Source organism: Eimeria tenella, genomic scaffold, assembly GCF_000499545.2.
Source record: "Eimeria tenella Houghton genomic scaffold, Eth_scaff90, whole genome shotgun sequence".
In the NCBI taxonomy this organism is placed as follows: domain Eukaryota; phylum Apicomplexa; class Conoidasida; order Eucoccidiorida; family Eimeriidae; genus Eimeria; species Eimeria tenella.
The window spans coordinates 97,789-116,522 of record NW_013543466.1 but is presented as its reverse complement, the minus strand read 5'-3'; the positions used below and the strand labels follow the sequence as shown (position 1 = coordinate 116,522).

The 18,734-nt window shown below is 48.1% G+C and overlaps 1 protein-coding gene across 1 annotated transcript in view; it reads left to right on the top strand.

Moving 5' to 3' along the window:
* ETH_00002295 (C2 domain-containing protein, putative) overlaps nt 1–13,598 on the top strand; it is a gene marked incomplete at both ends in the record, with an annotated part of 14,819 nt that extends 1,221 nt beyond the window's left edge. Inside the window, 21 exons of the mRNA XM_013378621.1 lie at nt 465–582; nt 774–909; nt 1,696–1,809; nt 2,184–2,730; nt 3,093–3,709; nt 4,169–4,315; nt 4,499–4,574; nt 4,815–4,947; nt 5,319–5,519; nt 5,726–5,876; nt 6,270–6,321; nt 6,800–6,870; nt 7,077–7,239; nt 7,733–7,854; nt 8,584–8,700; nt 9,179–9,407; nt 9,846–9,918; nt 10,213–10,576; nt 10,966–11,216; nt 11,371–12,501; nt 12,853–13,598. Coding sequence (XP_013234075.1) covers nt 465–582; nt 774–909; nt 1,696–1,809; nt 2,184–2,730; nt 3,093–3,709; nt 4,169–4,315; nt 4,499–4,574; nt 4,815–4,947; nt 5,319–5,519; nt 5,726–5,876; nt 6,270–6,321; nt 6,800–6,870; nt 7,077–7,239; nt 7,733–7,854; nt 8,584–8,700; nt 9,179–9,407; nt 9,846–9,918; nt 10,213–10,576; nt 10,966–11,216; nt 11,371–12,501; nt 12,853–13,598 — 5,559 coding nt within the window. The remainder of the gene's footprint in view (nt 1–464; nt 583–773; nt 910–1,695; nt 1,810–2,183; nt 2,731–3,092; nt 3,710–4,168; nt 4,316–4,498; nt 4,575–4,814; nt 4,948–5,318; nt 5,520–5,725; nt 5,877–6,269; nt 6,322–6,799; nt 6,871–7,076; nt 7,240–7,732; nt 7,855–8,583; nt 8,701–9,178; nt 9,408–9,845; nt 9,919–10,212; nt 10,577–10,965; nt 11,217–11,370; nt 12,502–12,852) is intronic.
* Nucleotides 13,599–18,734: the final 5,136 nt, after the last annotated feature.

Genomic DNA, 18,734 nt, shown 5'->3' with positions numbered 1-18,734 from the left:
TTGTCTTGTGAAATTTCTTTTATTTGCCTCTCCTGGCCTCTTTTTGGGTACGCCTTCTCTCGCGTTTTTCGTGCTCATACGTATTCAATTTTTTGCATTATCTTTTGCCTCAACGTGTTTGCCTCCAGTTCCTCTTCTTCGTAAATGCCTTGTGCATCACTTTTTTCCCGTTTTTCTTTTCTTTTCGTGTTCTTTTTTACTCTTTTGAATAACCATTTGCTCATCGCTCTGCCGGGGCTTCGTTTGTTTCAATAAGCCTCCTTAGCTGCGCAGGTTCTCGTCTGCTTTCCTTTTATCGTTTTTGTGTTTGCTTTTACTTATTGCGTTCTTTTCACACTTTTCGAATATCTGCTTTATGTTATTTGTCCTTTTTTCTTTCCTTTCAATTTTTTTATGTTTTCAGATATCGTCTTTATGTTCTTTTTCCTTTTTTCTTTGTTTTCACTTTTAATGCCACCTTTCAGGTCTGGGAATATCGCACTTGGACCCTTAACCATCTAGAGGCTGTCTTCGAAGAGCCTCTTCTGTCTTTTGCCACCGGCGAAACCCACATAGAGAGAGATCTTTACAAATTCGTTAAGGGTAAAAACCAAAGTCCCAATTCCCAGACTCTGCAGAGGGCTCTTACAGCCATGGCAGCTCAAACTGCAGTTTGAAGGGCTGCGCAGGCAGCTAGGCTGCGCCTTTGGGACTTTTCCCCAGCATGCTCTACAAAGAAGGGTTTAGGGTGTAGGGTTTAGGGTTTAGGGTTTAGTTCTGGGGTGTGTGTTCAGGGCGGCGTTCTCGACGGTGTCGAATAACGTGTCAGTTGTACTTTCAAGAACTGTACGACTTCGAGTTGGCTTTCATCAAATGGAGATTAACTCGTCTTCACTCTTCTGCAGCTTTGCAGAAACGCGTTTTCACCAGGTTTGCCTCCCGCGTGCTTCATCAGAAATACAAAGAGGACTTTTTACATTTCTTTCTTCTAAGGTTTCTGCATTTGCCTCTGGCAAAACTTTCTTCTTCTTGGTTTCTTTGCCTTTCTTTGCCTGCTTGTCCGATTTTATCATTTTCGCCTTCTGTCTTCCTTCTTTTTCTATTTTTGCTTTTTCGCCCTTTTTGTTTTTCCGGAGCTGCGGCTCTAGGCCGTTTGCCTCTGTCTCTTATTTCATCTTTTCCGGAGGTTTCCTCTCTGTGACTTTTCGACTTCGTTCTCGCACGTGTGGCGTTCTCATTGCTTCTACTATTGCTCTTCTGGCTGTTTGCCTTTTCCTGTTGTTTGCATCTCCTTGCCGGACTCTGTCTATTGTTCCTGTTTCAGCTTTCTGGTCTTTCTTGTTGCTTTGATTCACTACTCTATTTTCTTATCCCTTCGCTGCTATCTCTCTTTTCTCTGTGTCCTGCCCGGGGTCTTTTTGCTTTGCGCATTCTTGTCTTTTCCTCCGGCTTCTTTTCTCCATTTCATTCATCTGTTCCTTTACTTTGCATGCATATCCTTTTGCACTTTGTTGGGTCAGGAGACTCGTCAGAGTGACTCTTTTGCGTTTCATTGCCTTCACCTTATTATTTTTGAAACTTTTCGTCATTTCACGTCTTCTCCAGTTAATACTTTCAGGTTGCTTTCGTTTTTTTATCCCTTTTGTTGTATTGCTTTATGCTTTTCCCCTTCGTGAGCGTTCACTTGGTTTCGCCAACTTCTTTGTCTTCTCTTAGGAAAACAACAAAGACATCTGATGACATAAGGAAAAGAATTCGTCCCAACCAGTTCTTAGAAAAGGCCAAATACAGGCTCCAACAGAGAAACCTCAAGAAAAGCAACAAAAAAGCGTACAGAACACAAAATTTAAAACCCCACTGCCCTCAAACCCTACACCATAAGCTAACAAACCCTAATCGCTAGTGCCAGCAATCGGAAGACCTCGCTACGGTGCAAAATCTACTCCTGATGATTCTGCAAACCCTAGACACTTTTCAGCGAATATAGATTCTAAATGGGCATCTGCGGCGAGCCACTTGAACTAGAACAAGCAGCAAAAAGCGCACATCAGGCAGCAAGTCTAAAACCCAGTGCACAACAGTCTGCTTGCTGAAGCCCCTTACACCTGTCCACGACTGCAGAGGCTTTTATGCATTTGAAGTGTACGTACACCTGGCCCCTTGCTGCTGCGTGCGTTTGGCTGCTGTTGAATACTCCTTTGCAGAGAGAGTTTGGCAGCTTCAGCCCTGCAAAGCCGAAAGCTGACTTCGCGGGGGCTGACAGAGGGGGGCCGGGGGACCTCGTTGCAGGGGCCCTCGGGGGCCCCTTCTCGCTTTCTGTCTGCAGTGAAGAGCGCCGCGTCTTTGCGCACTTTGATGGACATGTCACAGGCGAGTCGGCAGCTGCTGATGGGGGGCAGTTCGCTGCAGATGCAGCGCAAACAGGAGCCCGACGCGTACACGAGTTTGCTGCTGCAGCACATGCAGACTTTGGTGGCAGTGGAACAAGATGCAGAGGCAGACAACATTATGTCGCTACTTGATGGAATGGAACCTATATCGAAGTCCGTGGCCTCCAAAGCCTCAGTAGCCCTGATTAGACAGCAGCCGAACCCCCGCCTCAGGATCCACTTACTGCATTCTTCTACGCTCAACAGCGGAATCAAAATAACTACCACAGATCAGGAAGAAACCAATGCTCCTACTTGGGACAACCTAGGGGAAGTTTACTTCAGGGGCACCCTCAGGGACCTTGACAGCGCCTACCTAGAGGTATGTAGGAAGCCAAGCCGAGGGCTAATGAATTAAGAGTAGAGCTTAGGACAATAGATAGGGAAGTTTTAAGCTGCTGGAACTGCACATCTCATGGGCGAGAGGCACACAGATGGCCTTGGAGAGCCCTTCGGACTGCATTTGTTTGCGTTTATTTTGTTTACATGTGCTTCTGTACACTCACTTGCATGCCAGCGGAGCAGGAGGCACAGATTTGCATCTGGCTGTGTGTCAGCACGAACTTGTGCCAGCAGATACCTCTCTGTTTTCATCAATACCTACCTGCGTGCATGCATGCATGCATGCATGCGCAGTTATGTGCAAAGATAAGTTTATGAATAACTGTATGGGCTTGTGCTCAGGTCATTGTGGAAGACATGAGCGCTGCTTCGGCGTTTCGGCAGATTGGGTACGGGCAGCTACCTCTGCGGGGTGTTGTGGGGTACCCTTCAGTGCAGATGGAGTTGGGGGCCCCCAACTGGGTCTCTTTGCAAGCGAAGGTGGAAGGGTGGTCGGAGCAGCTGAGCGACTGGCACTTCGGCTGGCTTGAGGGCCGGGTGATGATAGCGCACACCCCCCGCTACCGGCAAGTAGGCGAGGTTTACGAGGTGGAGGGAGGTCGGGTCTATTTGATAGTCAAGATCGGCAGCATAGACCAGATAATCACCGCAGACAACCGCAGCACTGTAGACGCGTATGTGGAGGTCTCGTTTGACGGCACTTCCAGAAGGACCCGCCTCATCCGCAACTCCCTCAACCCTATCTGGGATGAGGAAGTGGCTGTTCCCCTTCGATTCGCCTCCATCCGAGATATATCTTACACAGAAATACAAAGAAAAGGCAAGATCTACTTTGATGTGTGGGGGGTTGGAGCCAACTACGTCGACCATCTGGGAGAATGCACGCTCTACCTTCAGGATATTTTCTACAACGAGAAAAACCAAAAACGCTCACAAGTCACCAAAGAAAGAATCATATTGTAAAATATTAACTGAGACCGGAAGCACAAGCCCTAGCTTTAACTGTTAAAACCAAGTCCAAAGCAAGAGCTGATACACTGATCCCAGACAATCTCTTTAGCAGTGACCTCGAAAGCTCTGCTAACATTTGCACACTTGGATTGCGTTCGGAGAAAACTACTGCTGCGCTTGCTGCCGTCTTCATTGCGATTGCTCTTGATGGATATTTTTTGTTCTGCGTCTCTGTAACTGCATTTTATCCCCGCACTTCTCCTTTGTTTACCACTTTTTGTTCGTTTGTGTTGCCTGTCCGCTTTTTTTCCTTTTGTTGAGTGAGCACATAGTCGAGTTTTGTTTACTGCATTTTGCTGTAATGTTGCATCCATTGATGCATTACCAATTGAATATTTTTCGTCTTAGCTTCTGGAGTGTCACCTGCCTTTTACCTTTCTTCTTTTGTTGCTCCTTAATATCATCAGGGAGACAAATATGAAGGCCAAGTACGAAACCCGCGTATTCACGGGCACCAAACGCCTCTCCTTTATTCACAAAGACGACAGACCCTCAAATCTCACATTGGAGGCATGGACTTGTCCAGACATTCTGGACGTCTCGGACTTGGACAAGTACGCTTGAGTGTTCAGGTTGTGGAACTGAAGGCACGGACCTTGAGTGCTTGCTATTTACGGGCATAATGCATGCTCCTTAAGCGGTGGAAACTTAGGGGAGCTCTAAAATGGTGGATGTCTTGGGTTGACTGCGGGTTTGGATTTCGAGTCAGAGGCTTCTGTCTGTCTTTTGTTTATCAGACTTCCCCAAGCTGAGAGATTCGACACCAAGAACAACATGCCCAGGGCTCTTGCATGCAAGTACGACCAGCTCAAGGTGAGTCTGCTTCAGCCAGAAACCCTAAGTCAGGGTTTCTGGCTGCCTATGCCAGAAACTCTAGACGAGGGAACTCTTGAAGCTTCTTAATTAAGCGGAGTTTGGCCTTGGAGTGTAACGCAGCAGTGGAAAAGTGTGAATTGTAGGACTTTTCGTCTCTTCTTTCTTCTTCTACCTGTTCAGTTTAGAGCGTTGCGCCTGAGGCTTTGTTGAATAGGGTCTGCGGGTATTTTTCTATAGGCTCTGTTTAATTTGGTGATTGAATCCAAAAAGCTGCTCGACGCAGATGCCCCCGTGGGCCCTCCTCGATTTTTCGAGCTCGAGAGACTAGACCAACGCAAAGAGTCACAATTTTTACCAACTCTTGTAGCCCGTGAGTGCCTCCACCTCTTGAAAGCCCTTCACTCTGGCTGCTGCTGATTTGATGCCTAAGCTTCTAGACTTTGTTATCCATTTCCTCGTGTTTTCTGTTGGCTTGTGTTTACATCTGTTGGTTTTTGTCACCCTGTTCCATCGCTTGTCTTCTTCTGCCAGCCGTTCCTTTCTCGTATCTCCGCGACTCTGGCTTTTTCGCCTTCCTCTTTATTTTTGTTGCTTCCATTTATAACTGTTGTTCGTGTGTCCCGTGTATCTTATTCTCTTCTTTGTTGTTTTTGTGCGCGTTCATAAGTGCATGCTAAGCAAGCCTGTTTCCCTGTGGGTCCCCTATACTTTTCTTCACTTTTCTCGTTGTGCGTTTTTCAGCAATAAAGCCACCGTTAGGTGTGGACTCCCAAGCTGCTGTATTTCACTACACGCGATGTGTTCCCTTTGTGATAAAGAGACAGGCCCTTACCTTCTCTCCGGACTTTACCATGCAACTTAAAGCGGGAGACCCCCTGGACCATTCTCTCTTGATGACCAGTCTGCTTCTCGGCCTGCCCACGCATGCATTCGTCTGCATCGGTAATTGCTGAAGCAGCAGTTGCTGCTGCTTGTGCTGCTGCAGCGGCAGCGAAAGCGGTTGAAACTGTAAAGAGGCTCGCAGAGGCATAAATGTTAACAGTGACAAGCAGCAGCTGCAGTGGCAAGACCCGCAGCAGCAGCAGCAGCAGAAAGAGCAGCAGCGGGTGCATTATGCACTTCTTCTGATTGCGTGTCATCTTCACAAGGAACTCTGCATGACAAGCACATGCATGCATGGGTCACTACATTTCACTGGGACGAAGAAAGAGAGACGGGGAACGTTAAAATGTGGGAGACGGCCAGCGGTCTGGTGTATGTACTCAAGAGTCGATTTCAGGACCTTGAGCTAGCACAGACGTGAGACTCGAAAAAAAGATGCGCATTTAAACGTGCATGCAAACAAGTACAGTGGCAAAAACAAAAATGAACAGGCAAGGTCGAGCAAAAATGCGCAAAAGAGGACAAAACAAATGATTGCTTACTTAGCCATGCTGGCTTCTAGGTCTGTCTTCTTTTTTAGCCATTGTATACGTATGTGTGTTACCTGTTTGTGTATATGTCTGGAATTTTCGTCGTTGTGAGCTTTTTGGCTCTCTTTTTCCAAAGTATTGCCTGCATTAGCTACAGCCTTTGTACTTTTGTTGATTATGATTATTAGTGCATGTGTGCACCTTGAAACCCCATACAGACGTTAAGATGTGAAAAGTAAAGTTTCAAAAATGGCCGAATTTGCGGCTTGTATCAACGCAGGGTCATTAAGGATCCAGAAGGAGGAGCCACGGAGATAATCCTAAACCAGCGGGTAACCCAATGTTTACAAATATATATACATATATACGGAGAGAACTTCAGTATATGTGTTTAGCGTTTGTGATTTCGCTATACTCGGCCCACGTTTTGGCTTTTACGTTTGCCTCAAGCCGCATTCATGCTGCCTCCTGAAGAAATTGTCGTGTAGTTCAGTTTGTTGTATTTGTCTTGTTTGTGTTTTGTTCGTTCATCTGCGCTTCCCCGTCGCTTTTTCCTCTCTTTCATTTCGGACCCTGCCGACTGTCTTCCTCTTTATCCCCCGCGTCTTTCGTTTTCTTTATCCTCTGGTTGTTTGCAATTTTTCTTTGCGTATTTTTGCCTCATCGGTCCAGGTAAATTTTGGACATTCATTTTTGTTTCTCAGACTTTATTCCTATGTTTTCTTAAATCCTACCTTGTGCATACTATGTATACTATTTTGTATCAGTATCACCTGTTTGCTATGTGCTTTGTTGGCGTGCTTGACGTAGAGGGACCGTTTACTACTGGTCAATCCTGACTTAGCCGGTGAAGAAGCCGGGAGCACTGAAAACGGTTCCCTGTAAGCTTTCGGTTAATCTGTCGAGTATCATTTTCTCGTGCAAGCAACACAGATAGCAGATAGAGGGGAAGGCTATCGAGCAAATGGCGAAAAATGAAGAGAAGGGCTAGAGGCTAGTGCTGGGGAGAAAGAAACGGACAGGTGAGATGAATTAAATGAATTAACAACGTATGGTCCTGCTCGTGCATGCTGTCGTACTTCCGCAGTCGCCTGTCGCATTTTTGGGGAAACAAGCAGCAGCAAGAGGCCCCTGTTGGGGGCCCTAAGCTACCATACCGTTCCCTTGATCTCATGTTCAACCACAACAACGTATGGCTAAACATACAAGATCCCAACCCGTCAAAGATTTGGTTTGACATTTGGAACTTCGTAAGCTCGGGCCTAAGGTTGAGGTTTAGGGGCTTGCGCTTAATAGGCAGTGGGTGCATGCCTCGCAGTTTGGTGAAGTACTTTTGCACTTTCTCGCGCTTGCCTGTGCTTTGGTTTGTGCTGAAGCTGTAGGATTTAGGTTTCTGGCCATAGAGATTGAGCTGTAGCCCGTGTTAATGAATACAAGAGCATTCACGCTTGGCTTGGCCAAGCCCGCAGCTCTATAGGATCAACTTTCTCATTCTGAATGCATGAAATAGTGCATAGACGGATTGGCAGACGGATGTACATGTGCTGCCTGTACGCATTTCGCTTTTCATCCTTTATGTCTACACGTTTGTACAGAGCCTATTTACTTCCTTTTGCGACCGTGCTTCTTGCCTTTGTGCTTGACTTTTCTCAGCGTCACTGGTATCAGTTTTATCCGGGCTCCTTTACCTTAACTCCTTGCTTTATCCCGAAAGGGTTAGGGTCAAAGTTATCCGAATTGCAGTTTGAAAAGATGTCAAACGAGCTCCTAGACAAAGTCACAGCTGATTTAACGGCCTTTAGAGCCAGTCGAAACCTAAACACCAAGTGGAACAGAGACGAAGTTCTGGAAGCCTTCTTACAGACGTAAGAAGACCTGCGTGCGCTGACGCATGTAGATGCACTTTCATGAAGCTATGCGTGCATATTTGCAAGGAGGCTCACGCGCTTGTATGAGCGTATGCATACATGTATGTGCATTTGTCTGCTTGTAGACAGAGTTCTCCAACTGTTTTGGAGGCTTCATGTGATTTATTCAAATCCTTTCACCCTTCACGGACAGCTTGTTCCCACCGCTGCGTAGTTTTGGAAAGCTCTCGTTTCTGCTGTCTTCCCTTTAAAATGAGTGTCTATTCCTCATTTCTCTCGTTTCTTCATGTGCCGTCTTTTTTGATTCCCGCCTTTGCCTCTTTGCGCCTTTGTCTTGCACGGTCAGCTCCCTTATCTTCCTTGTCAATTTTCTCCCGTCTTTGCTCGTGTACCTACCTCTTTCTTAATGAGCTTTATTCGTTTGTCGTTGCTGCCATTGATTACATCGCCGCTCTTCTTCTTGCCCTAGCCCTCTGTGTGTTGACAGATGTCCCATTTCCTCCCTTTTTGAATGCATATCTACTTTTCCTCTCGTTTCCACCAATCTTCCCCTTGTTGCTGCAGTTATTTCTCTGGTTAGGAGTTCTTTTGTTTGCCGCCGGCCTCAAATAGTCCGTATTTGTCTTCTTTCTTTCGTTAGCCTTTTCCTGGTGCCTATGCTGTACATGCCGGCACTTTCATTATCAGCTGTAGCCGTTCCATATTGTGTCGATCTCCTGATTACAGGGGTCTCGAATTGCTTCATCAAGTGAACACAGCACGAGAAGAGGATTTTCAACTAGCCAAGCTGAAACTAGAAGATTGGCGCAAGGCCCTTTATTCTAAAGTACCCAACAGCTACAGGTAACGTTTCTTGCACGTTTTGTCGATTAATCGTCACTCGTCCTATTTTTCTCTTGTTGGTTGTCTTCCGTTTTTCAGAGCTGAGTTTACGTTGCTGTTTAGACTTATTCACTGCTATTTTGCAGCAGCTGCTTTCACGTTTCTGTCTATTGTTCGTTTATTTTTTGTATTGTCCTACCAGGTACATCTTCTTTCCCTACTGTTGAGTTTTTCTCATTCTTTTGTTATCTTTGTGGATCTACATATGTCCTCCGAATCCTGTAGCCCCTATTTCTCGTTTATCTTGTCCACGAATGCCATTCCCTAATCAATTTGGCTCTCCATGTATTTGTGCATCTTTGTGCTTCCCTTTCTTCGTCCATCCCTCCCTTCTTGTTAGAGCGCGTCCGTGACTTGGCCGTTATCAAGTACCCGAAACCGCTGGCCGTTGAGAGCATAGCGCCTCCTTTTGCTGCGCATATCTTTCTTCACTGTGCAGAGTTCGTGGGGTACCCCTTCAGTACAACACTTTGGACTGCAAGTGGATATCGGACTCAATAATTCGTCAAGTTGAATTCTTGGAGTCAAGAGACCGGAGCGCTGCTTTCGCCATTTCAGCGTGCATGTACAACCTTCCTGGCGAGCTCTGCAGTACTTATATTTATCTTCTGCTCTGTCAAAAAGTAACAGAACGAGAAAGGAGGAGACTGCTTCTAGCGAAAGAGCAGGTATTCCACATGGCGGCTTTCACACTCACAATATGGGCACAGACAAAAGATCCTTACACTCAAAGCCCACAGTTCTAGGTGTATAACTTGCCGCAAAAGAAAATCATTATAAGATCGCTTCACTATGAGCCGATGCTTCGTTGCCTGACCACAGCGAGAACAGCGTGCTTTGTATAGATTACAGCAAATCACATCTCCCGCTTGTTTGGATGTGTCTACCAGTTCTTTTGTACTTTGGCTCCATGGTTTCCACTCTCTTTCTGGAGCACCTCGGACTGCTGTCTTCACACTCTGTTATTTGTAATCATATTCCAATATGTTTTCGTTCGGTCCTTGTCTGATCCCCACTTGCGATCCTTTCGCGCGCGTCTGTTTTGGTCACTCTCTGTTCCTATTAAACATTCCTGCTGTTCTGCTTCTCTCTTGTGCATTCTTCAGGAAGGCCGAGAAAAGGGCCAACGCCGGGCCCGAGCTAAGAGACTGCACTACAACAAACAAAGAAGACATCCCAGTCAGCAGCTCCGATGATTTAGGGTTCAGGGTTTAGTGTTTGATGTTGAGATAACCAAAGTTGCCTGTGCACTTCTTCGTCAGCAGCTTTTATTCACGTCTCAGGTTTAATGAATTAACTCCAAGTTATTACTCTCCTTACTGAAAAAAATTATGGCGGAAGGAGCAATGAGCAGCCTAGATTTCCGGGTGCCGCAGGTCGCCTGCAGTAGTGTTTCTTTTCTCTCTAGTTTCGGGTCTGAAGTCCGGGCCATACCATGCTAGCGCTAAGAATCACGGTGTGGGTTCTACGCAGAAAAACTGTCTTCTGAAGAAGGGGAAGGTCAGGATGACTTCGAAAGCCGTGAAGGGGGCATGTCGAGAACCATGCATGAAGACGAGGCTTCTGGGGGACACCCAGGGGAAACTGTGAACCCTCTTGAGGGCGGCGAAGAAGGTGCCGAGGGATTACCGCCTCTGGGGAGTCCGAAAAGTAAAAAACACAAGAAGAAACACAAACAAAAAAAAGTACCTAAAGTCAAGAAGAGATCTCCCAATTTGGTAGAAGGGAGCGAGATCGGATGGTTCAGTATACACCGCAATTATTACGAAGAGGACGAGGCTCCTGATTTCAAGTCTCTGATGCAGGATCTCGAAGATTCTGTTGCTGAGATACTTCAGTGCGTCTCTCTTCTTTGCTTTAAAACTGTTCTGCATCGTTTCCTTTGGCATTTCGCTGCATTCCTTCAGTCTTCTGGCGCCTTGCCGGGCCTCGATTTTGTTGGATGTTGTTGTCTTTCGCTATTTTAGCCGTTTTTAACCAGCTGGCGGAAATTTCGATCCTATTCTTTGACATTTTTGTTGTGAATATCTACTTGTTTTGCCTTTTCCGGGCTATCTGCCCTCCGCGTACTGCTGCTTGAAACCACGGCCTCCGCGGTGCCTGTGATAAGAAGGCTCATCCGGTTATTTTCACTTGTGTTTCGCCAGTTTTAGGGGGTGAGGTCGCTAGATCCTTTGGCCCAAGTCTTGGGTGCTTTATGACTGTGATTGTGTTTTTTCCCTTCAGCATTAATCCAAACAGGGTCCGGGCATTTCAGGGTCGTTACTATGAGAAACGTCTTGTTTTTGCCATACACCCCGACTCTCTTGCTCCTCCTCCTCCTGTAGAGGGAGACCAGCAAAAAGAGGACCAGCAAGATGAAGACGAGAGTCCTCCCCAAGTTGCTGGGGCTCTTAGCCCAGCGGTGCTTATGGAAGCCTTAAGCCAGCTTACCGATCAGATGCTCGAGAAAAATGAAGTCTTCGCGGAGATCACAGGTTACACACATTTAGTGCTGGTCCCTAACCCCTGAGATCATTAAGCCTGAAGTGCTCTAATGTGAGGAAATCTGAGCTGTGAAAGCTAAAGTGCACACCTTTCTAAGCTCCATATTCTTCGCTCGACAGATGTTTTGTTTATATGCGTGAACAGGTGGGGAAGCGCAATTTGGTTGGGATGGCCAAGGCAGCCGCCCTTACTGTGAAGAGAAGGAGGCGGAGGAGAGAGCTTCTCAGGAAGACAACATTGAGGGTCCTGTGACCGAAGCTGGGGAAGAACCACAGGAGGCAGGCAAATCAAAAAAGAAGAAAAAGAAGGAGAAAAAAACGAAAAAAGAAAAGAAGGAAAAGAAAAAGAAGGAGGGAGACGCCCAAGATGACGCAATACCGCCGCAGTCCGACTCGCCAGAAACTGAAGCCACAGAAGAACGAATTACACCGAAGCCCGTTGATGCTGATGAAGGGGCTGCTTCTGCTGACGCAATTCCTGCTGCAGCTGCGGCTGCAGCCGCCCCAGCAGCGGTTGCACCAGGAATGCCAGTTGTTGCTGCTGCCGCGGCCATGGACAAGGCCACGAAGAAGAAGAAAAAAAAAGAGAAAAAGAAAAAGGAAAAAAAGTCTGAGCCAGAGTCCGATGTTAGTACACCTCGAGATGAAAAGCCGACAAAGATAATCAAGCAGCCCTCTCCCCCGCGTAAAGAGCCCACACCTCCACCGAGCAGCAGCAGCAGCAGCAGCGTTGAGGAGAAGGCGCTTCCACCCCCACCACCTAAGCCGAAGGGACTCGGCTTGACTGCTGCTGGCACCGTTGTAGCTGCCGTTAAGCGTCTGAGGCACCACCGTGCCCCAGCGGCATCCAGCAGCAGCAGCAGCAGTAGTAGTAGTAGCAGTAGTAGCAGCAGCAGTATCAGCGAGACGGACTCGGAAATACGGGAGCAGGAGCGTTTGCTGCGAGCTCGTTTGTCAGATTTACGCAGGCAGCATGAGCAGCTTCTTCGGCAGCAGCTACAGCAGCTGCCAAGCTCGACAGATAGCGATTCGCTGTCTCTATCTGCAATATCAAGCGACAAAGAAATTCCCCCCAAAAATAGTGCAGAGCTGCGTTTCATCAGCTCTGGGGGGGACAGTGAGGAAGAGGAGGACTCTCAGGAGGCGGAAGAGACAGAGAGACAACTTAGAGAAAGATTATTGAGGCTCGAGAAAGCTCAGAAAGACCTCAAGGGAATGGCCTCAAATCTACAGGAGGCGGAACAACAGCTCACCTTTGCACGCATCCCAGCTCATGGTGAGCCACCACTCCCTGTCTACTGTTTTGTCCCCCTGTTTTTGTCGTTGGCCTTTCCTCGTAAAACTAACAGCTAGGTGAAAATTGGGTCCGCTGAGTCTATTGCTGTACGTATGGGGGCTGCGGAGGCGTTAGAGAATCTGCAGCTGCTGCCGGCTGCTAGAATGCGGGTTGACTTCTCATGGGTTACTTCGTCACGTGGTCATTAGTCAGTCTGTTTGCTCAGGCGTGCCACTTTCTGGTGGCACCCAGGTGTTCTCTCCCTTTGACAAGGCATCAGGCATCAGCCTGTAGTAACTAATGATGCGTGCTCGTGTTCTTTGTGTCTGCCTTTTGCTTCTTCTGCTGCAGAGGCAGACCTCGATGAAAGATACTTTTCCTACGGAAGCAGTACGATGGAGAACCTTTGTCCGCTGATTCCGTCTCCCCCTTCCTTATGCTCAATGAAGATCTTGTCAAAATTGCCGCAGTCCTGCGCAGTGGTAGATGAAGCTGTTTTTCCTGGGTCTGAGGCAACTGGTAGCATCAACTGCGCAACATCAGAGAGAAACAATACAACAGTGGGTTTCGTATCACTAAACACTCCTTTGTTGGAGCACCAACTGCACCAGAGTACTCAGCAACAGCACTTTATTCCGTGGTGGTTGGGCCGAAAGACGCGGAGGAGGCGCCCTTCGCCGTCGCCTGAGAGAGACCAGAATGAGACAGAGATACCCAACGGTAGCATCGCAGTATTAGCAGGTTCTTCGGGGTTGCGTGAGGAAGCCGCTGGAGAGTGGTCTCAGCAGGATTCATTTCAGTCAACTGCTGCTGCTGCAACGGTGCTGCTGACACAGCAGGAAGCACTGCGGCGGCAGCTTCAGCAGTTAAAACAGAAACAGTTGCGGGAGCGACAGAAGTCGCGGAAATGGGGAGCTGTGGCAAAGAGTTACGCACCAAGGAAGACTGCTTTTGCTTACAAACGTATTCCAGATAGACAGGTGATGGGGGAGGCAGGAGATACGACTGCCACTCCTGACATAATGCGCGGCTTCCTTCTAAGCAGCAGCAGCAGCACCTACAGCAGCAGCAGTGACTCTGGAGAGTCAGAGTATTGAGAAGATGTGTTCATTTGGCTTGCATTCACCCAACATGTTAAGAAGGAGCGTGAATATCAACAGCCAACTTCGCACAAAACGGAGCACAAGCATGTGCTTTGAACAAACGCTTAAGAGAGCTGATAGGTATCTGCACGTATCTCCTCAAGTGTGCTTGTATGCATACGCAAACGTACACGTGTGCATGCTTGTTCAAGTATGTTTATGTTTGTGTATGCACGTCTGTTTTATGCATGTATATGCATGTGTTTGCACCTAGTTGCACGCATCATCTAAGTACGTACACCGCTGTTTACCAGGAGATATGACAGTGTACGAAAGGTTACGTAGTTTCTAGCTTCCTTACAGCCCTTGCGCATCAGCAGCGCATTTGGTGATCTCTGTAGATCTCCACCCATTAGGGCCAGTTTGTTTGCTGTCGGGGTGAATACACATTTTTTGCTGACATTTGCCTCATGTTCTTTTTGTCCATGTAGATCAGTGGATGTGTATTTTCACCCAGGAGCGTTTGTTAGTGGTTTTCTACTCATCTTCTTTTATCTACACTCAAGGATTGTGAATCGGTGTGGAACGACACACGGAAAGGAGAAACAGAGCAACATAGAACGAAGCGCAATTTTTCAGCTGTGCTTTCTCCGTAAGCAGGATAGAAGCATCGCCAGTAACAGCCGCAGGAATAGCTGCAGTGAGGACAGTAGCTTCAGAGAGCTTCAATGCCTTTCAGTTCGCGAATATCGCAAGTTCATGTGCAGCCGTAGCTGCTAAGCTGATGTAGGCACTTACATGTTCGAGCTAGCTGGCTCGTTGAGAATCCTTCCAGCTAGATAGATTTTGAAGAGGTCACGCACCATGCGGAGTCTTCCCGTGGGAATATTTTCGGAATAATATGCGCCGTGAGATGCACTTTGAGGCGAAAGTACATGACGAGGATGCATCAGGCATTTTCAAAAGTTCCTTGATTTCATCAAGAGCCGATGAGATAATGTGCATCAGCGGCAGCGGCAAGTGGCAGTGAAGGCTCTTGGGAGTGCTGTGCGCCTGTCGGGACCTAATTTTGCCGGAAGCGTCAGCGGTACATCCGCTTTTGTTTGTGTCGGTCAGCTGGTGTCTACGTTGCGTGACTTTGTGCGCTTCGTGGCCTTTGTGCCAGAGCTGCTGGAGAGTTGCAGAAGCTTCCAAGAGCTGAGCCATTCCACCGTCCACGTTTTGTTTTTTTTCCCGTAATATCTTGTGCTCGGACTAAGGTTCGCTAGATGAGAGCCACTACAAGCATGGCGTTGCTTCTGAAGTGCTCGTGGTGGCCAGACATTTTACGCTTATATGTTGGGCTCGAGCAATCAACGGGATCCTATTAGTCATTTTGCCACCCTTCATTGTAGCAGCGCCAGCAAATGCTTCTGCACATGATAGGCATTCGATTTGCTTCCTGAGCCGCATTGAATGCTTTCTTAACTGTGTGCCCGCATGCCGTCTCCATGTACAAATTGAGGGAACTCTCTACACCATTGCAGCAGCTGGTGCCAAGGCCTACAAAAGGAACATACTGCTACCGCTTTGTGGAAACGGAGCAAAAGGGAGTTTCCTCTTCTAAAACGCTAGGCAGGGGGCCTCTTGGAAACTCATTTGAAGGCATATCGGGAAGACTGGGCTGTGTATCTGGGAAGGCACCGGTTCCGAAAGGCTGCTGTTGCTCTCTTCTTCGTTTTAGCTATGTGCATTGAAGGCAGAATAGTGCTTTTTCTGAACCTCTTCTTTATTGCCAAACCACGCTGAAGTCACGTCTGTTACCTGGCGGATGTTAATGCTTTCGTTCCCATCTTTACGTCTAAGCCGCAGCGTCTATATGAATACAAGCTGCACCCTAAGCTCATTTCAAATTTCCAAGCGCGTTTTATCTGCCAAACAATGCAGGCAGCTAACTGCACCCCACCTTTTCCTCCGGAGCAGTCCCTTGCAGCATAGCTCCTCCGCCTTGCAGCAAATAATTTCTATTCACCAACGAACGAGGCTATGCAAACGTGGGCAGACAGCAGCGAAGGCGGGGCCGGAGATATTCCCGCAATTGGCTCAGAGTGCAGCGGGCACACTCGAATGTTCTTCTGGGGCTTTGCTTTCTGATAAGCAGGTCAGGTGCCCTTATCATGAAGAGAAAACACAGGAGCTCTCCGTCACTGGGGATAAGCAGGTCTGCGGGTTCTCAGTGAGGGCGTTTTTGGAGTTGCTGTAGGCGGGGGAGTAGACCGATTCCTGTAGCTGTTTGCACAGAGCTCCAACGAGATCTGTGTTGAATAGACTTTACTGAGACCTAATGAAGGAGACTTGAGTTACTTGCTTAATATCTTCTGCCGCTCTCAACTTTGCTCCTTTACCATGTAGTTGTAACACACACATTCAGAGATCTCTACAGCAGGCGGCACTCATTCTGACTTTGTGCGGCCTTCGCTCCGTGGGCGTAGAAGAACAAGTATAGTATCATTTTAAAGTGAATTTTAATTTAGGTTGTACCCGACATGAAGCCCAACTATGGGCCCGAGGGTATCGGTCACCTTCTAAAGGGCGCCCCTGTGGCAACCAGTGTCGGCAGCGGCAGCGCCTTGAAAGAGATCCCCAGCAACTTAGGGTCACAACAGAAGCCCATTGGTACCTTAGAACGCTTATTGGCGAAATAATATTGTTTCTAAGGCATCCCATTTGCAGCCTCTTTCAACATATCTACGCATCACAGGGCTCGAAACAACTTATCTGCCATGGACTCCTAATCATGTGTACCATTCACAGCCTGTTGACCCCATTTCAGTGAATGCATCCTCGTAACACACATTAAAGCTGTAGCCCGACTCCTTCACGTCATTGATCGAACCCCTCCAGGACCTGCAAGGAGTCAAGGGGGCCCCACTGGGGCCCCTCACTACTGTATTGGAGTCCACAATTCCCGTTTTAGTATGCATCTTCGATTGAGTCGGAGGCTCTGTACGAGCCCCCGAACTACACTGCGTCTGTGCCCCGGCCTTGTCTGCCTGCTTTACTTGTGGACTAGTGCCGCTGCCCTCACCGTCAAGATCATGGACAGCAGCCCCAAAACAGCAATAACAGCAGCAAGAGCAGCAGTATCGGCAGCAGCAAGGACTGCTGAAGCAACAGTGAAAACGGTAAATGCGCCTCTGGGACCTTTTTGCAGTGTTGGGTGCAAGACTTTCAACTTTTTAAAAACTCCCACGCGCTGGGGGGCTCTCGCGAATCCACAAGGCTGGCGCTCGAAGTCCCAAGGAGCTTTTCGTTCTTTGGGTATGTCTACTAGCATAAGCAGCCGTTGTAATGGCTAAAGCACTGGCAGAAATAGCAGCACCAGTATGCCTTTTACAGAATATGAGTTGATGAGTTGGTGGCAGAAGCGGCAAGCGCAATGGCACGAACAAGGTGTGAACAGCAGCATCAGCAGTGATAATGTGGGAACCAGTCGCACCAGCATCAAGAGGAGCAGCGCCTGGATCATTTTCTCTTCCTGTCACATTTATGTTGCAGGTGTTCCCAAAGTTTTGTCCCTGGGGCCTTCTGCAGACTCCCGGCAGTGGATCAGTCTATACGAGAAGTCTGCCTTCTAACGTTACACTCCAAAGCCTATCCCATAGGCCCAAGCGTCGTTTTCCCTTAATATCACTGAGCTTCAGGGATTTGTTTTTGTTTGTGGACCAGCTTATGGAGTCAGTCCACAGTGACTTCTTTTCAGTTTCGTGGGTTTATACAACCTAAGCCGCTAAAGGTTTGCGACTGTGGGTTTATTCGTAGGCAGCGGTCTGAACGAGTGCTGTTTTTGTTTTCGGAGTTGACTGCCCAGACAACCGAGGAGTTACTTTCGTCTTTGCTGCTGCTTGAGGAGGCAGCAGACACTTCAGGAAATAGGCACAGTCCTGTGTATCTGCACATACACTCGAATGGGGGGCCTATCACCCACGCCCTGGCCATCCTAGACCTCATGCAGGTAACGTTTTGTTGCTGCTACAGCTTTTGCCGCTGTAATTACTGCACTTGTTGGCTGGGTCTCTGTGCCCCCTCTGCAGCAGGCGCAGCAATAGCAGCAGCTTGCTTCAGCTGTCGCCGCTGCAAAGTGAGCTTGACTCTTCCCCCCTCTGTTTGCAGCTAATGTCGAGTCCAGTCTACACTATAAACTGTGGGCTGTGCGCATCTTCGGCTTCTCTTTTGTTGGCTGGAGGGACACCAGGTTGCCGCTATGCATTACAAGGCAGCAGAGTCCTCCTGCATCTTCCAATGGGGTCTCTGGGGGGCCCCCTGACAGACCTTTTAATGGAGACTGATGGCGTCAAGCGAGTTAAAAGTCAAATCCACAGCCTCTACCGGTAAGGAACATAGGTGTGTCATTACCAAGACGACAAATGAGGGCCCTACATAGGGGCACTCGGACGAGACCGCTTCGTGGGTCTTGACGCCCTTCAAAGGAAAAATTGTGTAGCTTTTTGAAATGTGGTGCATTACTAAGCGAGTAGTCGTGCATTTGAAGAAGTATTAAATCAGTGCAAGAGGAAGTGGACGGACCGGGGTTTGATCCCGGGACCTCCTGAATGCAAATCAGGCGTGATACCACTACACCATCCGCCCCCGACACCGCCATTCAACTGCAGGGACCCTTTGTTGTATGGTTAACTTGAAATAGACCTTTTCCATGAGGGCTGCCATAGAAATGTGCGAATCTGTGCCAATAGATGCCCGTCCGTTTCCGTTTTCTCTGCTGCAGTAGCGGGATATGCAATGACCCTCGGCGCAGATCCCCTGAAGAACAGCACCAGTGTCTTTAGTGGCCTGCAATATGTCTCCATTGGAATTTTTTTGGTTCGACATTAGCAGTTGACGACAAGTTCGTTTTTTTACGGTCTTACGTCTCAGGTGCTTAACAGGCCTTTCTCCCCCTTCAGTGGCCTCCCTACTATCAGAGGAAAGATATTTGAATGCAGAGGGAGCGCTTAAACACGGGATCATCGATACAGTGATGCCGCTTGCGGAGGGACCTCCACAAGCCGGAAGAATTCACCAAAATGGTTCCTGAGGCAGTTCTTGCGCTGTGCAGTTGGGGGGCCATACGGGCGGAAAGAGAGCGATTGATCAAAAGAGTGCCCCCAAGCA